Consider the following 20,926-nt stretch of genomic DNA (forward strand, 5'->3'; position numbering starts at 1 on the left):
CCTAGCCAATAGTGAGCCTCCATAATACTAGAATCACATAGATGTGCTACTGCAGATCGCAACCCAGACAAATGATAGACCTTCAGATTCAAAACCTATGCCAATCAAGCCGGTTCGTCCCCAATTCCTGAAAGACACAAATGTGTTGGAAAAAAGGTTACTGAAAAATTATGCATTTTTGTAATTTGGCTAATAGATATTAGACTATCTGGAAAGGTGGGAACATAAAGAACAGATGATAGGTTTAGTTTTGACAAGTTGCTATTGGATCCTATGCCCATAATTTGGCATAAGGATCCATTAGCAAGTCGAACCGAAGTTTGGGGTATATAAGTATTCAGATTGGATATAAGGTCTTTGTTCCAGTCATATGATCTGTGGCTCCTGAATCAATAATCCATGATGGTGAGCATGCTAAAAAACAGGCAGAAGGTATACTTGACTATGCTGTACTAGCACAGAGAGTAGATGAAACCTGGCTAGAAGGACCATGCTGGAATCAAGAGACATCTTCATCATGGAAAGTGCTAGTGGTGGTTGTATTATCTGCAGATGCTATATGGGCTCGAAAAGGATGAGGTGGCAGTTGAGATCCGGGACCAGAAGTAGGACGATTTGGGCAGTTATATTTGGTGTGTCCAAACTCCTTACAATAAAAGCATTGGATCTTCTTCTTATACCCTTCCTTTCCAATATTTCTGGTACTTGAAGAGGCAACAACGGATACATTAGTCCCGGATGGTTGCGATGGAGCATGACCCGAGTACATGTATCGGGTAAGATGATACGTTAATGGCAATGACTGAGATGCTGAGTGACTCAGTAGTAGAGGACGAGCACCGGAATATTTGGCAGGCAATCCTGAAATGAACGTCATTACATCCATTTTTGCTAACCTCTCCTCCTGAACTTTAACATCAGGAGTGACAGGGAAAAGAACTCGGAGCTCTTTTGATAGCTTTTTTTTGTAAGGGTGTCCGGGCCAAAGCCCGACTAATCCCCGGCAAATTTGGAGGCTAAACATGGCCCCACTTAAATGTCGCCAACACTCCCCTCCCAGGGCTCGAACTCGGGTTCATGACTATGCCATGCCCAAGCCTTTACCACTAGGCTGGAAGGTCTTTGACTCTTTTTTGATAGCTTTGATAGTCTAGTATAGTACTCAGTGAGATTGGAGTCACCTTGCTCGCATCTAAAATAAGAACCGAACATGGAATAAGTATGAGACAAAGATTCTTTGGCTGAGAAGGAAGACTCCAAGTAGATCCACATCTTCTTTGTGGTAGGATAAATCCGAGCAATACTCAGGACTTGTGGTTCCATTGCATTCCATAGAGCCATTCGGATACCACTATCGTTCAGTTTCCATTCCCGGTTTTTAGGGTTCGGAGGGTCGTTGCTTAAATAATCATCTTTGTCCAAACTTTCGAGATCAGTTTGGACAAACATACTCCATTGAGCCCAATTTGTAGAGTTAAGTTTAACCGGAATCTTTAACACGGTAGAAAAATTGATTATACCCGGAATGGAGAAGTCACTAGAGGTCGCACCCTGAGTTTTGTCTGTAGGTGCCATTAGTGTGCTTGTTATATATAAAAAGAAAGGCTGGAATTAGTTCCCCCCCACAATGCTGGTTTTCTTAGATGAATAAAAGGCTGGAACCCCTTCTCATTGGCTTCTTCACAAAGAGATTACAATATATATAAGATCAAGAAACCTAAAAGGGGAAATACTAACATTACTATATAGAAAGGTAAACCAAACTTTGCTATATTTAACACATTGGAAGTGGAAGTCAACATTTGGAGAGCGATTTGATAGTTTTCCAACATGATTCAACTTCCAGATGTGTATTGCCTCATTTGTTTCTAAAAGTTCATTTGATCAAAGAGTAAAAATTATGGAAAACGTTCTTCGAGTAAATGGAGGAAATTTCTCAATAGCTACTGTGCTGGACTATATTTAAACGTTAAGTCTGTGCAAATCTGATTAAAAACATGCAAGTGAATAAGGTCAATATTCAATTGGACTTCACTTGGGCCCCTCTAAATTTTAGTTTAACTTGCTTGATACAAATTGTTCACTGCTAAATGGGACAGACATCATTATTATTTATATTTAGACTTTCTTTTAACAACTAAGGGGCTGTTTGGTTAGAGGTATTGAGCAGTAATTAAAGAGATTGAAAATTAAAGAAACTGTTTGGTTTTATATAATATAATGGGCTCATTCCTCCAGAAGCCCAAACTATCATTCGAGGTTAAACTTGGGGGGGGGATGAAAATTCATTCCATTCCCAGTCATTTTCATTCCCCTGTCTGAAGCAAACAACCCCTAACTATCAGAAAAAGATATAACAAGTTCCTCCCCCAGAGCACACGTTCATTGTAATGCTATGCTGTTGCACGCACAGGGGAGATTCTTGTGTACATCCAATTAATATTTGAGTAACTCTAATAATCAAATCTCCCACCTTCACTTGAAATCCTAGTTTCAAAATACTTTCAACTATCAACATTGAGCAGATCCAATCGTCTGAACTTGCTCCTGGGGATCAACTTAGTAAGCACATCAACCGGTTGTTTTCAGTACCAAATTTCTTCACTTTAATCCAACTTTTGGTATGAATAAAGTGATAATTGGCACCTATGTGTGTCATCTGATGGTGGTGCACTTGGTCAACTTAAAACCATTGTAGCTGGTGATATGGTCCATTGGTAAAGATTTGCAAGGGACTCACGATGTTATTGTTACCTCACAACCAACATGGGATGGGATGTCACAATTTTGTCCACTTAAATTCTGACATCCTCGTCATGCCCGCACATAGTCTAACATACCTAAAATATTATATGTGAGGTTATTTCTAACATCAAAGTCCAAGAAGCTATGATTTATAAGTCACTTGCAATTCTAACATGCAACCACCGCTCAATACCATTTCTAATGCCCTAAGCTCAATGCATCTGACGAGCCTATCAATTTCCAAATCAAGCTATCAACAGTCCCCTTCCAGAAGCCTTGTAATGATCTATTTATGAAGAATTAATGGCTTTTGTTTTCCAAAAGTTGCATCTTAGTAGTTTTTTGTAGTTGAATTATTATGGATGGATCGTCCTGGTAAATTATCGGAAGTGTGCAACAAGGCAACAACAGATGCGAACTTGGTCAGTTGGATTATAGATAGATCTTTAACAATAAGAATTGGCATTGACTAATAACTGGAACTTGATGACACAAATGATGGTTATCTAGGATGCACAATTAGTAAGCATTGCTATAATTTTCTTAGAGGATCCGACTGTTTTTGTTTTCGTAAACAATTGTGCTTATTAGTTCCTCCTAGTAGTTGAAATTTTGGCGGATACAAAAAAGATATAACCTATCATTCTTTTAAAAGAAAGGTCTCAATAGAATGTCTAATTTTTCAGGTTACCACCCCGTTGTTGAAATTTATGGCTGAGTTTGTTCTGAACAAGGCTCAACGTCTGACTTTCGATTCCTCTTCTCCTAATGGGATACTTCTTTTTCGAGAAGTTAGCAAGCTTCTTGTTGCATATGGAACAAGGATCTTATCTCTTCCGAATGCTGCTGATATCTATGCCTTCAAATACAAGGGGATATGGATTGCCTTGACTGTTCTTTCAAGGGGTAAGGACCTATCATATAGTTTATGCTGTTGATAATTCTGTATTTAGTAAACCTTGTAAGATTGCCTATTTTTTGCTTGATTCACGTGCTACATTTCGATTCTTTTGTTATGACACTAATTAAAGTTATCTTTTCAAATGGCTTATAGTTTTTTGTGTGATATTTTACTCCTGAGATTCTAGAACTATTTACAGTTTCTCCCCACTTTTAGCCCTTGTAAAGCAAACCTTTAAACTAAGAAATGTTAATTCCCGTTCGTTTTGCATTAGCACTTTTGTGGAGACATTCTGCATGATTTTTGAAATATCAGAAGTGTGTTATGCCAATATATTGTATTCAAGCCTTCTTGTCTTGAACTTTTTTGTTCATTTGTTTTCAAGTTTGTAAGATTTCGGGTATTAATTTTGGCCTGTGTGTACACAGGTCATAAGGTAGATATTAACCTTTTAGGTAATAGTTCTGAAGTAAAGTAATTGTTTTCAAATTCTTTGTGCCATAATGGAATTTGGCCCTGTGTTGGTCACTGTAGATTGTCTTTTATACTAACAGCAATATCTTTATACTAATGACAGCCCTTGCTGGAAATTATGTAAATTTTGGCGTGTTTGAACTGTACGGAGATAGAGCTCTTGCCGATGCACTTGATATTGCTCTAAAAATGACACTATCAGTTCCTTTGGCAGATATTTTGGCTTACAGGAAGGTTTGTGATTTTTTTTTGGCAAGTGAAATAGTTGAATTGTTAATGATCTAATACATTGCTAATTTATTTTGTTGAATCAATTGCACAACTGGCAGAAGAAACCAATTGACATTTATTGTCTGAACATCATTTATACAGTGCCCGATCTTTTCTGGCAGTATAGTTTTACTTAAACTCCTTTCCAGAGTAGGAATTTGAAGAAAAACCATCACACTAATACCTCCTTGCTCATTAGAAAGTACAAGTATGTGCATCATCAATAGATAACACATTCGCCTCACACAAGTATCCTGTTAAGCAAGTTTGAAGCTCTAGAGTAAATAAATGAAATCAAACCAAACCAAACGATGTTGGTATATCCCAGTCGGATATGTGGTTTAGGGGGTGGGATCTATACTGTTAAAAATCGCAATATATTGCCGATATATCGGATATTGGTCTCTGGAAAAATATTGTTGGTGAAATATCAGTTCCGATAATATCGCCGATATTTACCGATATTTCACCGATATTTTGATGGAAAATGCGGTCCGATATACCGATTTTCTGTAAGGCAAATGTTTGGGCTGTTTTTATTACATGTTGGTCTCCAACAGTCTCCTGGTCCAGGTCTTATGTCCTAACTCCCAAGTCTTAACACCCACTCACTCACTTAATTATTCTTATTCGACTTAGTTAGAACTTAATTACCATAATTTACTTATTTTTGTTGTTAAGGCTTAACTAAAGAAAGCAATGGGAAGTAAGGGGGTCAATCTTCAAGGGCATTTATGACCCCGATTACTACTAATACTACTTCATCAGACGTGGGTACAAAATGCATCAATGGCGACATATAATATATATATATATATATATATATATAATTCTAAGAAATATAATATTAACCGCTATTTTGGACCTGTATATCACCGATATAACTGAAATATCAGGACCGATATTTTGTATTTTTACTGCAGTAACAGCATAGGGTGGGATATACGTAGACTTGTCCCCTATCCCAAAGTGGATTTCATAATAGTCCTCAAAGACCAAGCTATCTGTCCTTGGTAAGATCCAAATAGACCGTGATACTCGGTATTGTCCTCATATTGAGAATTTTAAACATCATTGGAAACTACTTGTTTCATATGCTTCACTAACTATGATTTGGGAATGGTTTGACAAAGTGATACCTTGCTGGATGGGTTGGCCATGGGATGCTGTCGTGCTTTTTGGATTTTTTTTGGAATTTGGATCAACTTTGGCACTAATATTTAATGTTAGATGGATTCTATCTCTTACCACCCCAAACCGACTTTCTTGATTGATTTGTTGGTGTCCACTTTTTGACTTCTTTTTTGAAGTATATAATATTTATATACGGCAAATGCAACAAATAAACTCACACACCCTCCTCACCTTTGGTGAGGTTTGAACCCCTGATCTCCTAGGAGGCCAGAGACTACGATACCGCTAGGCCAAAGACCCTTTGGTTCCACTTTTTGAGTTGGTAGATGCTTGTTCATCTTAAAGTCTTGAGAACATTAGTTGAGAGAGAAACTTCTGGATCCATACGGCAATCTTCATGCGTGAATAGCGGGGAGGAAAGAAAGGGCGGTAGACGATAATGAGAAATAGTACACGTCAAATTGCAATAGAAATAATAATTTGTTGTTGCATTTGATATGGTTGGATTTATTTTCTCTCTACAAGTTGTTCTTACTCATTTAATGTTGATAACATGAGCCGATGATGTGTATTTTGTAGCTTACAAAGGCATATTATGCATTTTTGGAGGTTATATTCAACAGCCATATTGTTTATATGTTGAACCTGGATATGAACACGTTCATGCATATAGTTGGCTCACTAGAATCTGGATTAAAAGGCCTTGACACAAGCATCTCAACTCAGGTATTTATTAAGCAAGTTGTACTCCTTAAATTATTTATTTTTCTCTTCTTTTTGAAATGATTATTGACGCTTGGATGAACAATCATGATGTTAAGACCGGGTTCGATCTATCCATGCATAATATATCTCGTCTACCCATACTTTTAACTAATGTTTTTGTGACACGGGTCCTCTATTCTTACCAGCGCAGCTAAAAGGTCTAATATTGGTGGTTATCAGGCATCTCAAGTGGTGTTTGCTAAACTTAAATCTGTACTTGATTGTGTGGGCACACATCCACCTCAAGATTAACATCTGTGTTACATGTGTTTTGTGCATAAGCTGCAGTTGTGTTGCCCCACATTATGCCCCTAAATCATTATGTGTTCCTGCTATCCTATAGGTTATGCCTTTGAGCTGCAATGTAACTTTCCAATCATGTAAGACACTTAAAAGCTTGTTGCCATCTAAGTTATCCAGCTCTTCTCCCATGGCCAAGATCCTCATCATTTTTTCATATTTTGTATGATCGAGTCTTCTTGATTATTTTTGGTTAGGCTTTTTGTAAGAAGTGTTTTGGTTTACTGAACATAAACATGAATATATATTATAATATTAGTCCGTGCCTCTGTGGTTGGTGGGCAAAAATGAACTCCAGCATGATTTAACTTAATTGTATCTTGCAAGACTTTTCAAGTTGGACAGATATCAAACGTTACAAGCAAAACAGAATAAATCTTCAAATAAGAAAATAAAAACGAAACTCAAAATTTGTTGATACTTAAACAGAAAAAGCTTTTTTTGGTTGAACACCAGCAAGTAGTAACAGCAAAACATAGATGCCTCCTATTTGCATTGCTCCTCGTGATTTCTACTATAAAAGAAATCTCTATATAAGATTCCAAAATATCTCTAAGAGAGTGCCCGGATAAACACAATTGCTTCACTTTTTCAAAATCATAAAACCTTCCGATGTATGGACAGTCTAATCTTGTAGTTGTTTTTCACAATGTTGCAGTTCCATGTTTTGTAACCATTTTGACGAATGCTTTTTATTGTGATAGACAAGATCATGATAATTAACTTGCATATACATAATACTAAATACATAAAATATGTAACTGCTCCTTGCTCTTCTCAGTGCTTAGCTCTCTAGTCCTTCCACAAATGTGAACTCCAGATTTTCGGACTATATTGTCTGGTCTTGCCAGAATTTTCAATCAAGTCCATAGGTCTCTGGAATTAACATAAATTAGCCTTGGCTAACAGGAAAGGCAGATTCGTCCATGTACTTTGTAGTGGTGACTTGATGATTCCCATCTTTTGTTCACACATGTGCCTGGCTGGGAGACTACAAGTCTTTAGACCAAACTGTAGTTCAGGGTTAGGTGTGTAGTTTCAAGGAATGTATATTTAATTACATGAGTATATACTACAATGGACTGATCAGTGAAGGCTAAGATCCCAGGTGTAACTGAATTTATCATTCAGTAGTCATGTGTAACAAAATTTATCTAGTTGCATCCTTTTAGGGCATGTTCTCTTTTTTTTAGTGTTCTACTTAAGCAAACCACTATAGTTACAGATTGTTTATTCTGTTTCTGCCTAAATTAATACAAAATCCTAAAGGCACCAAGTTATATTTTTTCTAGCACACCTTTTTACTTTCATGAGTTTACATTATTATTGTGACACACTAGGTCATGATATATTTTTTGTGTCTTTTATGAGCTCATCCATAACCAGCAAATAAACAAAGTCATGATGCCAACCTTCATGTACTTGAGCAAATCTATGTCACTCTACATGCATTGTTAGGCTTTATTTCTTCCTAGGAAGCAACCACATGACTCGTCCTAGCATGCAATCCTGTCTTCTTTAGATCAATGAACACCATATGCAAATTCTTCTGTCCTATATTTTATTGCTGATATTCCTTGCACATAACCTAACTTACTTCCAACACCCTAAATCATATTCATTAACCTATGCAACAATAACCTGCTCCAATATCTTGAATGTATTGCTTCTTTGCTTGATGCCTGATGAAGAAAATAAAAAAATTGTCTTTGTAGTTGTGTAAGTAAAAAGTAAAGATAAGTTACAAATGTAAAACAAGCTTAGGGTTATCTTTGAAACTGTGAAGCAAGGGTGTTTCTACCACTCATCAGATCCCCATGTTGGGTTATTTTGGGTTCCAGTTCCTCAAGAGTTTGAAGGGGCTGTGGGTTTGACAGCATCTTTTTTGGACTTGTGGGAGTGAGGAAAACAAAGGCAAGATGAAGGGACCCTATATTTTTAGTGGATAGAAAATAGGCTATGATGGATGCACTTGGGAAAAGTAAAAGCATGATAAGGTTAAGCATCCTTTATGTGTGTTGTGTTTCTATGGTATGTGTATTTTCAGTTGAACATATTGTACTTTTTGTTACCCTACGTTTTAAAATTAGAGTTCACTTTTGATTTAAATAATAAATTTATGTTAGTCAATATATTAAAAACTATACTTAGATGGAAAAGAATCATGTTAAAAAAACCTTATAGGTAGAAGTTCTCACAAATATATATATATATATATATGAGTGTGTATATTATGTGCATGTGTGTATACACATGTCTATCTATATATTTATATGTATGTCTGTATGTACATATCATTGTATATACATATCTATATTTGTGTGTGTACACACACACACATATAGAAGGAGGATCAAATGAGGATGCTAACTTGTAAGAGAAAAAGAAACGGTCAAATCACATGCAAAATCACATGTGATTTTACATTAACGGCCAAAAAGGTGGGCGGGCGACCCTATGGTTGTGGGGAAAAGTCGCGTGAAGCACATGTGATTTTATACGTGATATTAGTGTAAATCACAGGTGATTTGACTGTTCTTCTCTTAAATAGGTAACGTTCTCATTTGAATCCGACTATATATATGTATATATACGTACAAACATACATATGCTCCCCAAATCCTTAATTTTTTTATAGATATATCAAACCATGTATCAATGTATCACTCCGCCATATCCTTCCAATTACAAGATATTTTTAAGCTATAGATATGGCATGTAAGGATGGAATAGCCCCTTATGTTCTATACTTCTGAAATTGTTGGTCTATTTGATTTTTAAGGTTCAGTTTGTCTCATGACTTATTTGTTACTTCTAAGTTTGAAAATATGAGAAATGATTTGTCTTGAAGTTCTTGCTTGTACAATAGTGTTGCAAGGGATAAGTTGCAGGTTAAGTGGACAAGTAAATCAAACCGAACTATTTGATCGAAGAGTACTATAACTAATAAATAGGAAATGTAGACTTATGGGACTTTTTTTTGGAGATAACACCATATGTCTAGAACAACGACATTTACTTTTTGGAGCCAACGACTCAAGTCAAATCTATGTAGAGTGTGTTCATTTTGTGATATGGAAATTATTTCACTGTATTGAAGAGTAGAAGATATGAAATAGTTATTAAAATTGATATTAAGAAAACTGAAGTATGTATTTGTCGAACTACGATTTACATCAGGATATTTTTAAAATATTTGACGGTAATTGAACATAGTTGAACGTAATTGAACATAGTTGAATGTATCTTACTATCTATCTCTTATCCGTGAGAACGGGCTTTCAACAACCATTCCGTGTTGCTTTGATACTGCGCTACTTAAACTAACATTTCTTTTCCAATATGGTGATATCAAAGTTCGTGATGACTTCTTTCCTCTCTTTTAGCAGGTTTATCTCTTATTTCTATAAACTTTTCTTCTTCCTCCATTTTTTGTTGTCTATTTCATTCCAAGGACTAATGATATCAATGTCATCAAACTCGTCTTCTTCAATTAATTCTTTCCCTTTGAGTTCTTTTCTAGAACACATTTTATCCGCTTTCAACATTTCGTTTTTCTTTTTTTGTCATCTCATCTATTCTCTTAGAATATTCGACATTCCCTTGACCTATGCCATGTGCTATTTCCGGTGAAATGTTCGGATCAAAACCTAGCATGTTAGAAGGGCCATTGAGGTATTTTTCCATAAGGTAATTGTGAATAATTAAATCTATTTTCTTTAAGACCTTAGGAATTTGAAGGATCCGAGAAAGTGATTCTTCTGTAATTCATTTTTTCTTTAAGAACCACTTTCCTAGATCCTTCAAAGCCTAAGGTCTTAAAAGAAATAAATTTAATTATTCACAATTACCTTATGAAAAATATACCTCAACACCCCTTCTAAAATAAACAACAAGGGTTTTGTGTATTGATTTGATATGTAACCTAATTACAGTTGGTCTTTATATATAGATATACTAATTACATAGGAGTGCCCTCTACATTATACTAATTGCACTTAAGTACATTCTGTCTAATACGCCCCCACAAGTTAAGGACAGGTAAAAACCTGTAGCTTGGATCATAAGGATAGAAATCTAGGAGTCGGCAACCGTTTTGTGAAAATATTAGCAATCTGCTCTTTTATGGAAATGAATTGTACTCGATGGTCTCCTTGAGCAACCTTTTCTCTAACAAAATGAAAGTCAACTTCCACATGCTTTATTCGTGCATGAATGACCGGGTTGGTTGATAGATAGGTTGGACCTAGATTGTCATACCACAAGATAGGAGCTGATGGTGCATGAATGCCAAGTTCACGAAGGAGAGCTTGAAGCCAGGTAAGTTCAGCTATAGTATCAGCCAGAGCTTTGTATTCTGACTCGGTAGAGGATCGAGAAACAGTGCTTTGTTTGCTAGCGGTCCAAGATACAAGGTTAGAACCCAAATAGATGGCAAATCCCCCCGTGGACTGATGATTATCTAGACACCCAGCCCAATCAGCATCAGAGAAGGCTTGAAGAGATAAAGTAGATGCCTGATGAATGAGTAAGCCACAGTCAATAGTACCCCGAAGATCGTGTAGAATTCGTTTGACCGCAAACCAATGTGATTCAATAGGGGCATGCATGAATTGACACACTTTATTAACTGCAAAAGTGATATCTGGCCGAGAAAGAGTAACATATTGAAGAGCACCAACGACCTGTCTGTATTTAACTGGGTCAGAAAAAGCAGGATTGTCAGCTAAAGATAGCGAACATGATGAGGTCATGGGGGAAGGCATGGGCTTAGAGTCTAAGAGGCCTGCTTGTTGTAAGAGTTCCAAAATGTACCTCTTTTGAGAAAGGATGATGTCTAGTCCTTGAGGGACGATCTCAATACCCAAGTAGTTTGGAGGGTCTAGATCCTTTATCGCAAAACTTGAGCCTAATTGTTGAATGATGGCGTCGATAGCAGGATTATTGTTTCCCATGATGATGTCATCAAGATACACTAAGATGTATAATAGAGTGCCAGCATGACTGAAAATAAACAGTGAATGATCAATCTTGGTGCCTACAAAGCCAAGGGTATGAAGAGCCTTGGAAAGGCGTGAAACCAAGCCCGTGGGGCCTGCTTGAGACCGTAAATGGACTTGTGGAATAGACAAACATGATCTGATTGTTGTGGGTCAATAAATCCTGGAGGCTTGCTTTAGTAATATGGCCATGAAGAAAAGCGTTTTGAACATCAAGTTGCCTGAGCGACAATTTTTGAGAAACCGCAAGCGGTAAAACAACCCTGATGGTAGTGGTCTTGACAACAGGACTGAAAGTTTCGTGAAAATCAATGCCATGTTGTTGAAAACCTTTTTGCGACGAGTCTCGCTTTGTAACGAGTGATGTTACCTGTCTTGTCCCGTTTTATCCTGTAAACTCACTTACAGTCAATAACATTAGTATCATGAGCACGAGGAACTAGTGACTACGTGCTGTTTTTAACAAGAGCAAAGTACTCCTCGGCCATAGCTTGACGCCATTTAGGAGATTTGTTGACAATGGTAAACGAGATTGGTTGAATAGGTGTAGTGGAGGTGGTGGTAAGATTAGCTGAGGGATTGAAGGGACGTCGTTGTTTGGGGTTGGGCCGAAGATTGGTTCAATAGGTGTAGTGGAGGTGGTGGTAAGACTTGAGCTAGGGTAGACGAACAGAGTAAAGACCATTCTCACTTGGGCCCGTAAGCAAGGTAGTGCGTATAGACTTGTCCTTTCACGACAAAAAAAGTTGAGTGAAACTCGAAGAGGACATTGTTATCTAAACAAAATTTCTGGACAGAAAAAAGATTTTTGGTGAATTATGGAACATGAAGAATATTAGATAGACAAAAGGGTTTGTGTCGTGAGTAAATGGTTGAGGAGCCAATATGAAGTATAGGGAGTCCACTACCATTACCAACATGGAGAGCGTCACTACCATGATAAGCTTTGGAGTTATCCATGCTTGCTAAATTAGGCGTAACATGACTGTTCGCTCATGTGTCAAGAAACCGTGAAGTTGATTCAGCATATGGGGAGGCACGACTGTTCGCAAAGTTAGCAGTTTGCCGAGGACTAATGGTGGATGGATCACGATTAGGACACTGTGATGGGAGGTGCCCAATACCACAACGGTTACAAGTTCCGTATACTGTGTTTTGATTGGATGCCTAGCTAAATTGGCGACGATCGCCACGTCCACGGCTGCTACCACGGTTGTTGTGGGGCTGACGAGAACCATAGAAAGCTTGAGGGCCTGAAGTTGCAGCAGACATCAATTGATAACCAAGGGCAGATGCAATGGAACTGATTTGAGCAGCAAGTTGTTGATCATGATGGACAGAAGGCTGTGACAAACCAGAAGGCATCGACAAACCAGAATTGCCGGTTGTAGCTGCAAAAACCTGAGAAACAGATGGAGTAGGGGCACGAGCTTTCCCAAGCATGTAGTCATGGTGATTGAGAACGGCAAGAAGTTTATTGAAGGCAGTCGGGAATTGACGTGCAATGATGGTAGATTTGAGATCATTGTATTCTTCACGCAGACCAGAAACGACAAGCATAAGAAGATCTTTATCTTTGACAGGTTCGCCAATGGCAGCTAGAGCATCTGCATACTCCTGTGCATGATTGAGATAAGCCTCTAGAGTTTCATCACCTTTCATCTGAATCTTGAGAAGTTGAGTTTTCAGTGTATATTCCCTGGATGATGTGTGAGGGGCATTGGCTAGTTCTAGGGCTAGCATAGATTACGGGAAGTTTCACCCTGGACATGTCGAAAAGAGGCTTCGGAGATAGTGGAGATAATCAGCATGCGAACATGAGCATCATTGGAAATCCAAATTGGGTAATTAGGGTTATCTTGTGGATCGGTGGTAGTGTTTGGATCGGATGTGGTTGTGGTTGATGGTAGATGTTTGGATGGACACGATATCGATCCATCTATGTATCCGAATAGGTTATTTGTGACAAGAAAGGGTTGAATCATTGTTTTCCAATAACCGTAGTTTGTAGGAGTTAGGGTAAAAGCAAACTTGTTTGAATTGTGAGATTGTTTCTTTGCTGTTGTGAAAGAGGCTATTAGAGCCATGATGTAGTAATGTACCGTGAAAGAAAAGAAGACTGAAAATTAGGGCTCCGGCGGCAGCGGACAACAGATTCAAAAATTAGGGTTCCTGCTGCAGCAGCGGACAGCAGACGGCAGATTCCAGCTGCGGCGGCGGCAGATTCCAGTGGCAGCGGACGGTCAGATTAAGAGAGACGGCAGCGGCGACAGCGGACAATCAGTCTTGTAGTGACGTGACCAAGAGGGCAGGTAGGGTTTTGATAACTTGGCTCTTCTACCAAAATAAACCACAAGGGTTTTGTGTATTGATTTGATATGTAACCTGATTATGACTGGTCTCTATATATATAGAGATACTAATTACATAGGAGTGCCCTCTACATTATACTAATTGCACTTAAGTACATTCAGTCTAATATTCTAACATGCCAGGTTTTGATCTGTACTTTTTACACGAAGTAACACATGGCATAGGTCAAGAGATGGTCCAATGTGCTAAGAGAATAGATGAGATAACAAGAAAGAAAAATGAAATGTTGAAAGCAGATAAAATGAGTTCTAGGAAAGAACTCAAAGGGAAATAAATAATTGAACAAGATGAGTTTGATGACATTGATATCATTAGGTTATGGAATGAAATAGACAACGAAGAAATGGAGGGAAAAGGAGAAGAGTTCATAGAAATAAAAGATAAACCTGCTGAAAAAAGAGGAAGAAGTCATCACAAACTTTGATATCGCCATATCGGAGAAAGGAATGTCAATTTGAGTAATGCAGTATCAAAGCAACATACAGTGGTTGCTGAAAGGCTGTTCTCAGCAACAAGAGATGGATAATAAGATACATTAAACTAAGTTCATATACCCTCAATTATTTTAAAAATATCATAATGTGAATCATAGTTTGACAATACATACTTTAGTTATTTCAATATCGATTTTAATAACTGTTTGATATCTTCTACTCTTCAGTTAAGGGAAATTGTCTTAAGATCACAAGATGAACACATTCTACACAGATGTAAAAATGCAAGTAAATGCCAGTGTTCTAGATATATGGTGTTATCTCATGAATAAGGCAGGTATATCTGTTGCAGCCTGACATCTCTGACCAACATTTCTTGTTTGATGTATATCTGTTGTAGTTGCTTTCTTATCACTTTTTTTTACTTAGCTATTAGATTTAAAGCGGAGAGGTTGTGGAGTTAAATTTCTGTTTACCTGACTGCAGTTAAATGTTATGAAGTTGTGAACCTTCCAACTTCTTCATGACTGGATTTTTGTGTTACATGTTTGTATGGTTTGAAGCTTATTTTCATTTTAACTGCTAAACTATTTGATGCATAGCGTTGCTTTGCTAGTGTATCTTCTAGCTGATGACTAGTATTTGCATTGTTTTCTTCTTTCATTGATTTTAACGTTGATTGACCACTAATATTAATACTAAAATCTTATTTTTATTCACGATAATTAAATTTTTTATGTCAGGCTGCATCAGCAGTAGACAATTTGGCGGCTTTCTATTTCAACAACATTACCATTGCAGAGGCTCCGACTTCACCTGCTGCAGTCAACCTTGCTCGGCATATTGCAGAATGCCCAACATTGTTCCCAGAAGTAAGTTACTTTTACCAAATGATTCACATTAGAAACTAGTGTCCGTTGATGACATTCATGATCAAATCGGAATCTGAAAATGATATGAAATTTCTAGATGGTACAATTTAATGTTTTCCATTTTCAATTGGTGATTTCATCTTTTGATTATATGGTCAATAGGACCCTATAATGTGGAATGATATACAACTTGATCCATGTTGATGTTGTTTCTTCTTCTCAAGGAAAGCTCATATCTTTTGTTTCTGGTATTTACTCGCATACTTGCTGTCTTGATCGTAAGCTACCTTCAATAAGTAAATTGAAATGTGGCTTCTCTATTTTCTTACCATAGCAACTGGTCAATTCTTGGACACCAGAAACACTTGTAATTCTGTAGAACCTTATTGGCTCATTACCCCATGCGGGTCTTTGAGCAATCTAGTAACAGGAAATTAAGAGAAGTTCTAGGTTTAGGGTTTCCAATGGGAAGGTCTCTACATTTTTGTCAACTGATGGATATATGGTAGGTGGTTGAGGTCTAAAGAAGATACTAATTGTTACCTACCACTTCTTTCAGAGGTGAATGCTCCCTGAAACCATGTTCCAAGAACTAATATTTGTGCCCTCTTCGACTAATAACCTTGTCTTGCACATGCTATTTCCTTTGACGCCTCATTCATGCATTCCTTTCGTAATTCACATACGATCTCGTTTTATATGACTTCCAAATTTGTAGCAAAATAAGATACTGGCCTGAACAGCATCTTACTCTAGTGTTTTGTTATCCATTGCTCCATGAGCCCTAGATGCAGTACGAATGAAAGGAGGTTAAACAATATATTTGTTGTGGAAAATCGTGAGTTCGTTGCCTGATCGTGGTTAATGGATCTGAATGTTATCAAACAGGGCTTCTTGGTCCTGAGAGACCTAGAGAGAGAGAGAGTGGGAGAGAGTTACCATATGTGTGTAAGGAGGGTAGGAAGAATAGGGGAATGAGCAAGGTTATGAAAGGTGACTGCCTAGATTTTAACCAAAGCTAGGAGCAGGGATATTATTTTGCATGAGTTTGATGGGCACCTTATGGCTTAGTCATGTGCTAGGCGAGGCCTCTGCGTGATTTGCTTAGATCAGCACCAATGTGGAAGTAAAAGACCCTATATTAACTTCTCTTTCCCTTTTCTTCATCTCTCCATTTTCTCTTCTTCTGTCATATGCTTTTACTTGGTGGATGTCATGTGATATGCTGGTTTCGTCTCCTCCCATGATTCCTTGTATGTTTGTTGATGCCCATTTTTGCTTTGTTTTTCACTTTCTCTAAGTTTACACATGCTACCGATCCCATCATGATTTTGCATTTTACCAGAAATATCTGAGATATTTTGTGTTAGCCTCAGTCCTCATTAATAAGATGTAAGAATAGAACGTGAATAAACATAAGATACAAGAAAACATACTGTTAACCTGTCTTTTCTGCAGATGGATGTCAAATTTTTTACCGGTGATATCAAGTTCTAGACCATTCAACGAGATTTAAATACCTATGCTTTACCCTAGTGTCATAGACTTCCTGATTTCACACAAATTGCACCATGCAGCCTTAGTCAAAACGTGCCATTGTTGCACCAAGTAAGCCTACCAAACTATGGATTGGCTAGATAACAGATAAGGCAAAAAAACACAAGAAGGGATGAGAATGCTTGTATTAAATGCTCGGATGGTTTGGCTAAAAGCAGCCCGCCCTATTTATGGTTTCTCAATCACCAAGTGAACGGTTGGGTTTAATTTATGTCCTTAATATGGACTTCTCTGTTTCATCTTTAACCTAGATTAGTTCAACAGTAAGTCCGGCAAATCCAAGTTTTAGTTTGTGTGGATTTCTGATCTGGTACTTGTTTAATATTTTTTTTAATTCATCAGATACTGAAGACCCTGTTTGAGATTGTTCTGTTTGAGGATTGTGGGAATCAATGGAGCCTTAGCAGACCAATGCTGAGCTTGATACTAATCAATGAGCAGGTGACATGTTTTCCTGTGATTGTTGCCTTGTTCCTCTCTTTTTTTATTATGAGTAAATATTAGCAACTTAGCATAGATTCTCCTTCTATTCCATAATAATCTGATGAGCTGTGGTATTTTCTGAACTTTTTTTTTGCCATTTATGTTCTTGTTAGTCTTAACCTTACATGTGAAGTTACATTGCATATTTTTCTAGAGGAAATCTGCCTCGTACATTGATGATAATATTAAAATGAAAGAATAGTTTTTTTCTCGCAAATGTATCTATTCATAAATAAATATAAATAATATATTAATTTTCAAGTTGAACAATATGCTCCCCGTTGTACAGCAGAAGACCTATGCTATTGTTTTATCACAGTGCAACACATGTAGTTTTTCTAGTCTCACATGTTTATAGGGTGTGGCTTCTTGACCTTTTTTGAATCGGTATCTATATTGAAATTATGGGGCCAATGATAGTTTTTCATAAAAAGCAAGATATGGAAAATAAAAAATTGGGATAGATGGTTAGTGTGTTCCTTATGAGGATGCAAGTAAGAATGGGAATCAGAATGTCCAGCATGCAAAACATCTAACAACTTGCATAAGTCAAGATTGATTTTGTCACTGGTTGGCCACCAATGTTTTTCTAGTTGGTAGCATGTGTTATAAAGTTTTGATGTAGTTATCAAGAGTTTCTTTAGTCCACATAAATTTGAAGTTGCATAGTAGTCTGTTTTGTTATCCCAAGCCAAGATGTGGCTCATCATTTCGAGTAGAATGGTTCTTCAGGTATCAGGTTGCTGCTAGTCCTCTAACTCAACATCCCTATTTTTTTATCATTTGTCCCAAATACTTGATCTGTACTTCTATCCTTGATGATTTCCATTATACCTACAAGTAGACTAGTGATGTTGCAGACTACTACCAGTAAGAAATTAAATCATCACTATTTCACTCTTAACAATCAAATTGTGACTATTCACTCATGCAACCTGATACTTGTTTGTACTTCTATTTGGGTGTGATTTGATCTTTGACCGAAGTTACCACCATTTAATTGCAGATATTTTCGGATCTGAAAGCTCATATTCTAGGCTCACAGGTTTGTGACTTTCTTCTGTGCTTATGCGTTAATTATTTTAATATTTTTTTGCTGCTAACATGCTAGTTACGACTTACCAATAAGACATTTATCACATCATCGCAGCAAAAATTTAAATGCTTATTTATGCAATCATTTTTGTTAAATTTCATGTTCTGTCGGTGCATGTAAGCCTGTCTACTGAATGCTATCTCTCCTTCAACTCTGTCCTACACAATGAAATGAGCTCTCTATGGCTTTTAGTCATCCCAGAATAAATGATCAATGCAACTGTGACTCATTATACAAAATGCGTCTTATTCACCATCAAACACAATAAATTACATCCCACAAGAACTGCACAACGGTTTGGAAACATGCTTATTTTGTTCAGTTCCCTAATAGCAATTCGTACAAAACCTCATGAAATTGAATCGTGACAAATTTATCAAAGGTTGATGTTCCTTATTTGTATTCATCTGTATAAATGGTAACTGAAAATTCAGTTTCTGACTGTCAAATTTGATAATAGTTGCAAGATTTTCTTAACAAAACCTCCAGAAAATTACAACTTAGGGGTTGTTTACCAAAATAAACCGGATAAGCGCTTACCGAGTAAGAGTCACTACCCTCACTTACCTTACCTGGTAGGATTATTGGTTAGCAAAATGACCATAATCTGTGACCGGGTAAGCGGGGTAAGAGTCGGCAAGTGTTCAGTAAATTTCCCCTAAGCTGCATTGCTGTGAGTGCTGGTGGGAGAATAGCTCCACCTGTTGGTTTGATAAGCTAGGCACTGCTATGCTGACGGCTAGGCATCTTGAGGCTCGTTTCATGGCGGAATGTTTGGAAGCTAGACCTAGTTCTCATGTAACAATTGGAGCCAACAAACCCTATCTGGTTTGTTGATCAATGTAATAAAACATAGACTACTGGATGGACCAAAATATATAATCCTTTAGTATAGCAGGAATACAGACATATCCTATATATCTAACAAATTTCATGTCAAGTCAGTTATACACTTAGTTGGAGAACCCGGTAAGGTGAAACTGTTGCATCACTGGTCCCTCCAACTGTGGGTTGGTGATGAAAAAATCATCAGGTCTAGCAATGGGTTTATTTAGATACCCGTGCAACTCGTAGTAGAAACCATATGCCATCCAGATTGTCAAAGTTTTTGATTCTGATCTGTACTTTTTTCAACAAAGAGCATCTCTGGCCATAAACCTTGATTCTGCCACATCCGATTTCTCTTTAAGACATTCTATAAACCTTCCACTCCTAGTCATAGTCATTAACCAGTCCATGATTTATAATTAAAAATTGATGAATGGCTTTGGGGCCCACAACAAATGACACTTTTTTTGTCTCACAATGATATAACTTGGTTTTTTCCAAGCAGATGTGGCAATGTATTGGTCCAAGACCCACCCATTGGAGATTCCCTTAGTTCAGAAATAGTTGCATCTTAAATTTGGGGTCCAACTTACAGAAGAAGTTGATACATCAACTAATATGCATCTTGCTTTTATTGCTGAATCTTTTTGTGTGAAATTGCAGCCAGCAGATCAGCATCAGCGGCTTTCGTTGTGTTTTGACAAACTAATGGGTGACGTATCTAGAAGCTTGGATTCAAAGAACCGTGACAAATTCACTCAAAATTTGACAATCTTTAGACACGATTTCCGAGTGAAGTAAGCAATGTGTGTGTCGTTCGTTCCTAGTGTTGGTGTGTTTGTATAGAAGATATCCGTAGCATTCAAATATGAACATCATCGATCGAAAACCAAAAGAAAGATGTCGTGGTGGCTGGCGATTAGATTACTACCATAAATGTGGAGATGCAGAGTGAATATTGATTGATATTTGGGTGGTGTAGTAGTGTTGTTGGTTTGTACAGTCAGTCCTGCCTGCTTGCCATGGAAGGGGAAGAATAGTGTTTGAAGGTATTTGACTATTGTATCATATCTTCATAATGAATAGAGAAATGAATCGCATTTCATACCTTCATTTCTTTATATTCATTCTGTTGCTTTGCTTCTTTCATTTTCTCATGCCTTCAACCCAAGGAATGCATCAATCAAAAGAAGGTGTAAACACTTCATTTTGGCCTTGGTCAAGAAATATATATACAAGTTTTTTTTTTGTTTTTTTTTTTTTTGGGGTATGACCCGGAAGATAGATTGTTACGAACCATAGCAAATCCCAAATTTTTCTATGTAGTTTTTTGGTGTATATTTCGCAAATCCCAAATTTGTCTATGAAGAACGAATCTAATTGTGTTATTGCTATGGGAGCATGTAGAATTACAGGATAAGAAATAACCATAGCGGATGCATCGGATGAACGTCAAGTAGTTGATATTTAAAAAAAGGATTAAAAAATGAACCCATAGGTTTTATTTTTTACCCTTTTTTTGAAAAAAAGCCCTCCACTTCAATTGCGAAGCCAATGTTTATATAGAGATAAAAATTGGAAAAAACGAACAGTCTGAGTTGCCCTACCTTTTAACTAATCGGACATAAAAGACTAATAATTTTTTTTGAAAACCCAAACAAGGTCTAAGGGCCTATTTTTCTTTTTGATATTAA

The 20,926-nt window shown here is 37.1% G+C and overlaps 1 protein-coding gene across 4 annotated transcripts in view; it reads left to right on the top strand.

Moving 5' to 3' along the window:
* Positions 1-20,353, top strand: part of LOC112518850 (exportin-7-A) — a 46,207-nt gene extending 25,854 nt beyond the window's left edge. For 2 of the 4 annotated variants that reach the window (XM_025126615.1, XM_025126616.1), the window contains exons 24-30: positions 3,432-3,651; positions 4,224-4,354; positions 6,104-6,250; positions 15,140-15,268; positions 17,168-17,266; positions 18,315-18,353; positions 19,896-20,353. In XM_025126615.1, the coding sequence (XP_024982383.1) occupies positions 3,432-3,651; positions 4,224-4,354; positions 6,104-6,250; positions 15,140-15,268; positions 17,168-17,266; positions 18,315-18,353; positions 19,896-20,033 (903 nt within the window). In that variant the 3' untranslated portion in view covers positions 20,034-20,353. Of the gene's footprint in view, positions 1-3,431; positions 3,652-4,223; positions 4,355-6,103; positions 6,251-15,139; positions 15,269-17,167; positions 17,267-18,314; positions 18,354-19,895 lie in introns of those variants that run through there. The other 2 variants (XM_025126617.1, XM_025126618.1) reach the window with 2 other exon arrangements.
* Positions 20,354-20,926: the final 573 nt, after the last annotated feature.

This window comes from Cynara cardunculus, assembly GCF_001531365.2.
Source record: "Cynara cardunculus var. scolymus isolate 2C chromosome LG 10, CcrdV1, whole genome shotgun sequence".
Classification (NCBI taxonomy): domain Eukaryota; kingdom Viridiplantae; phylum Streptophyta; class Magnoliopsida; order Asterales; family Asteraceae; genus Cynara; species Cynara cardunculus.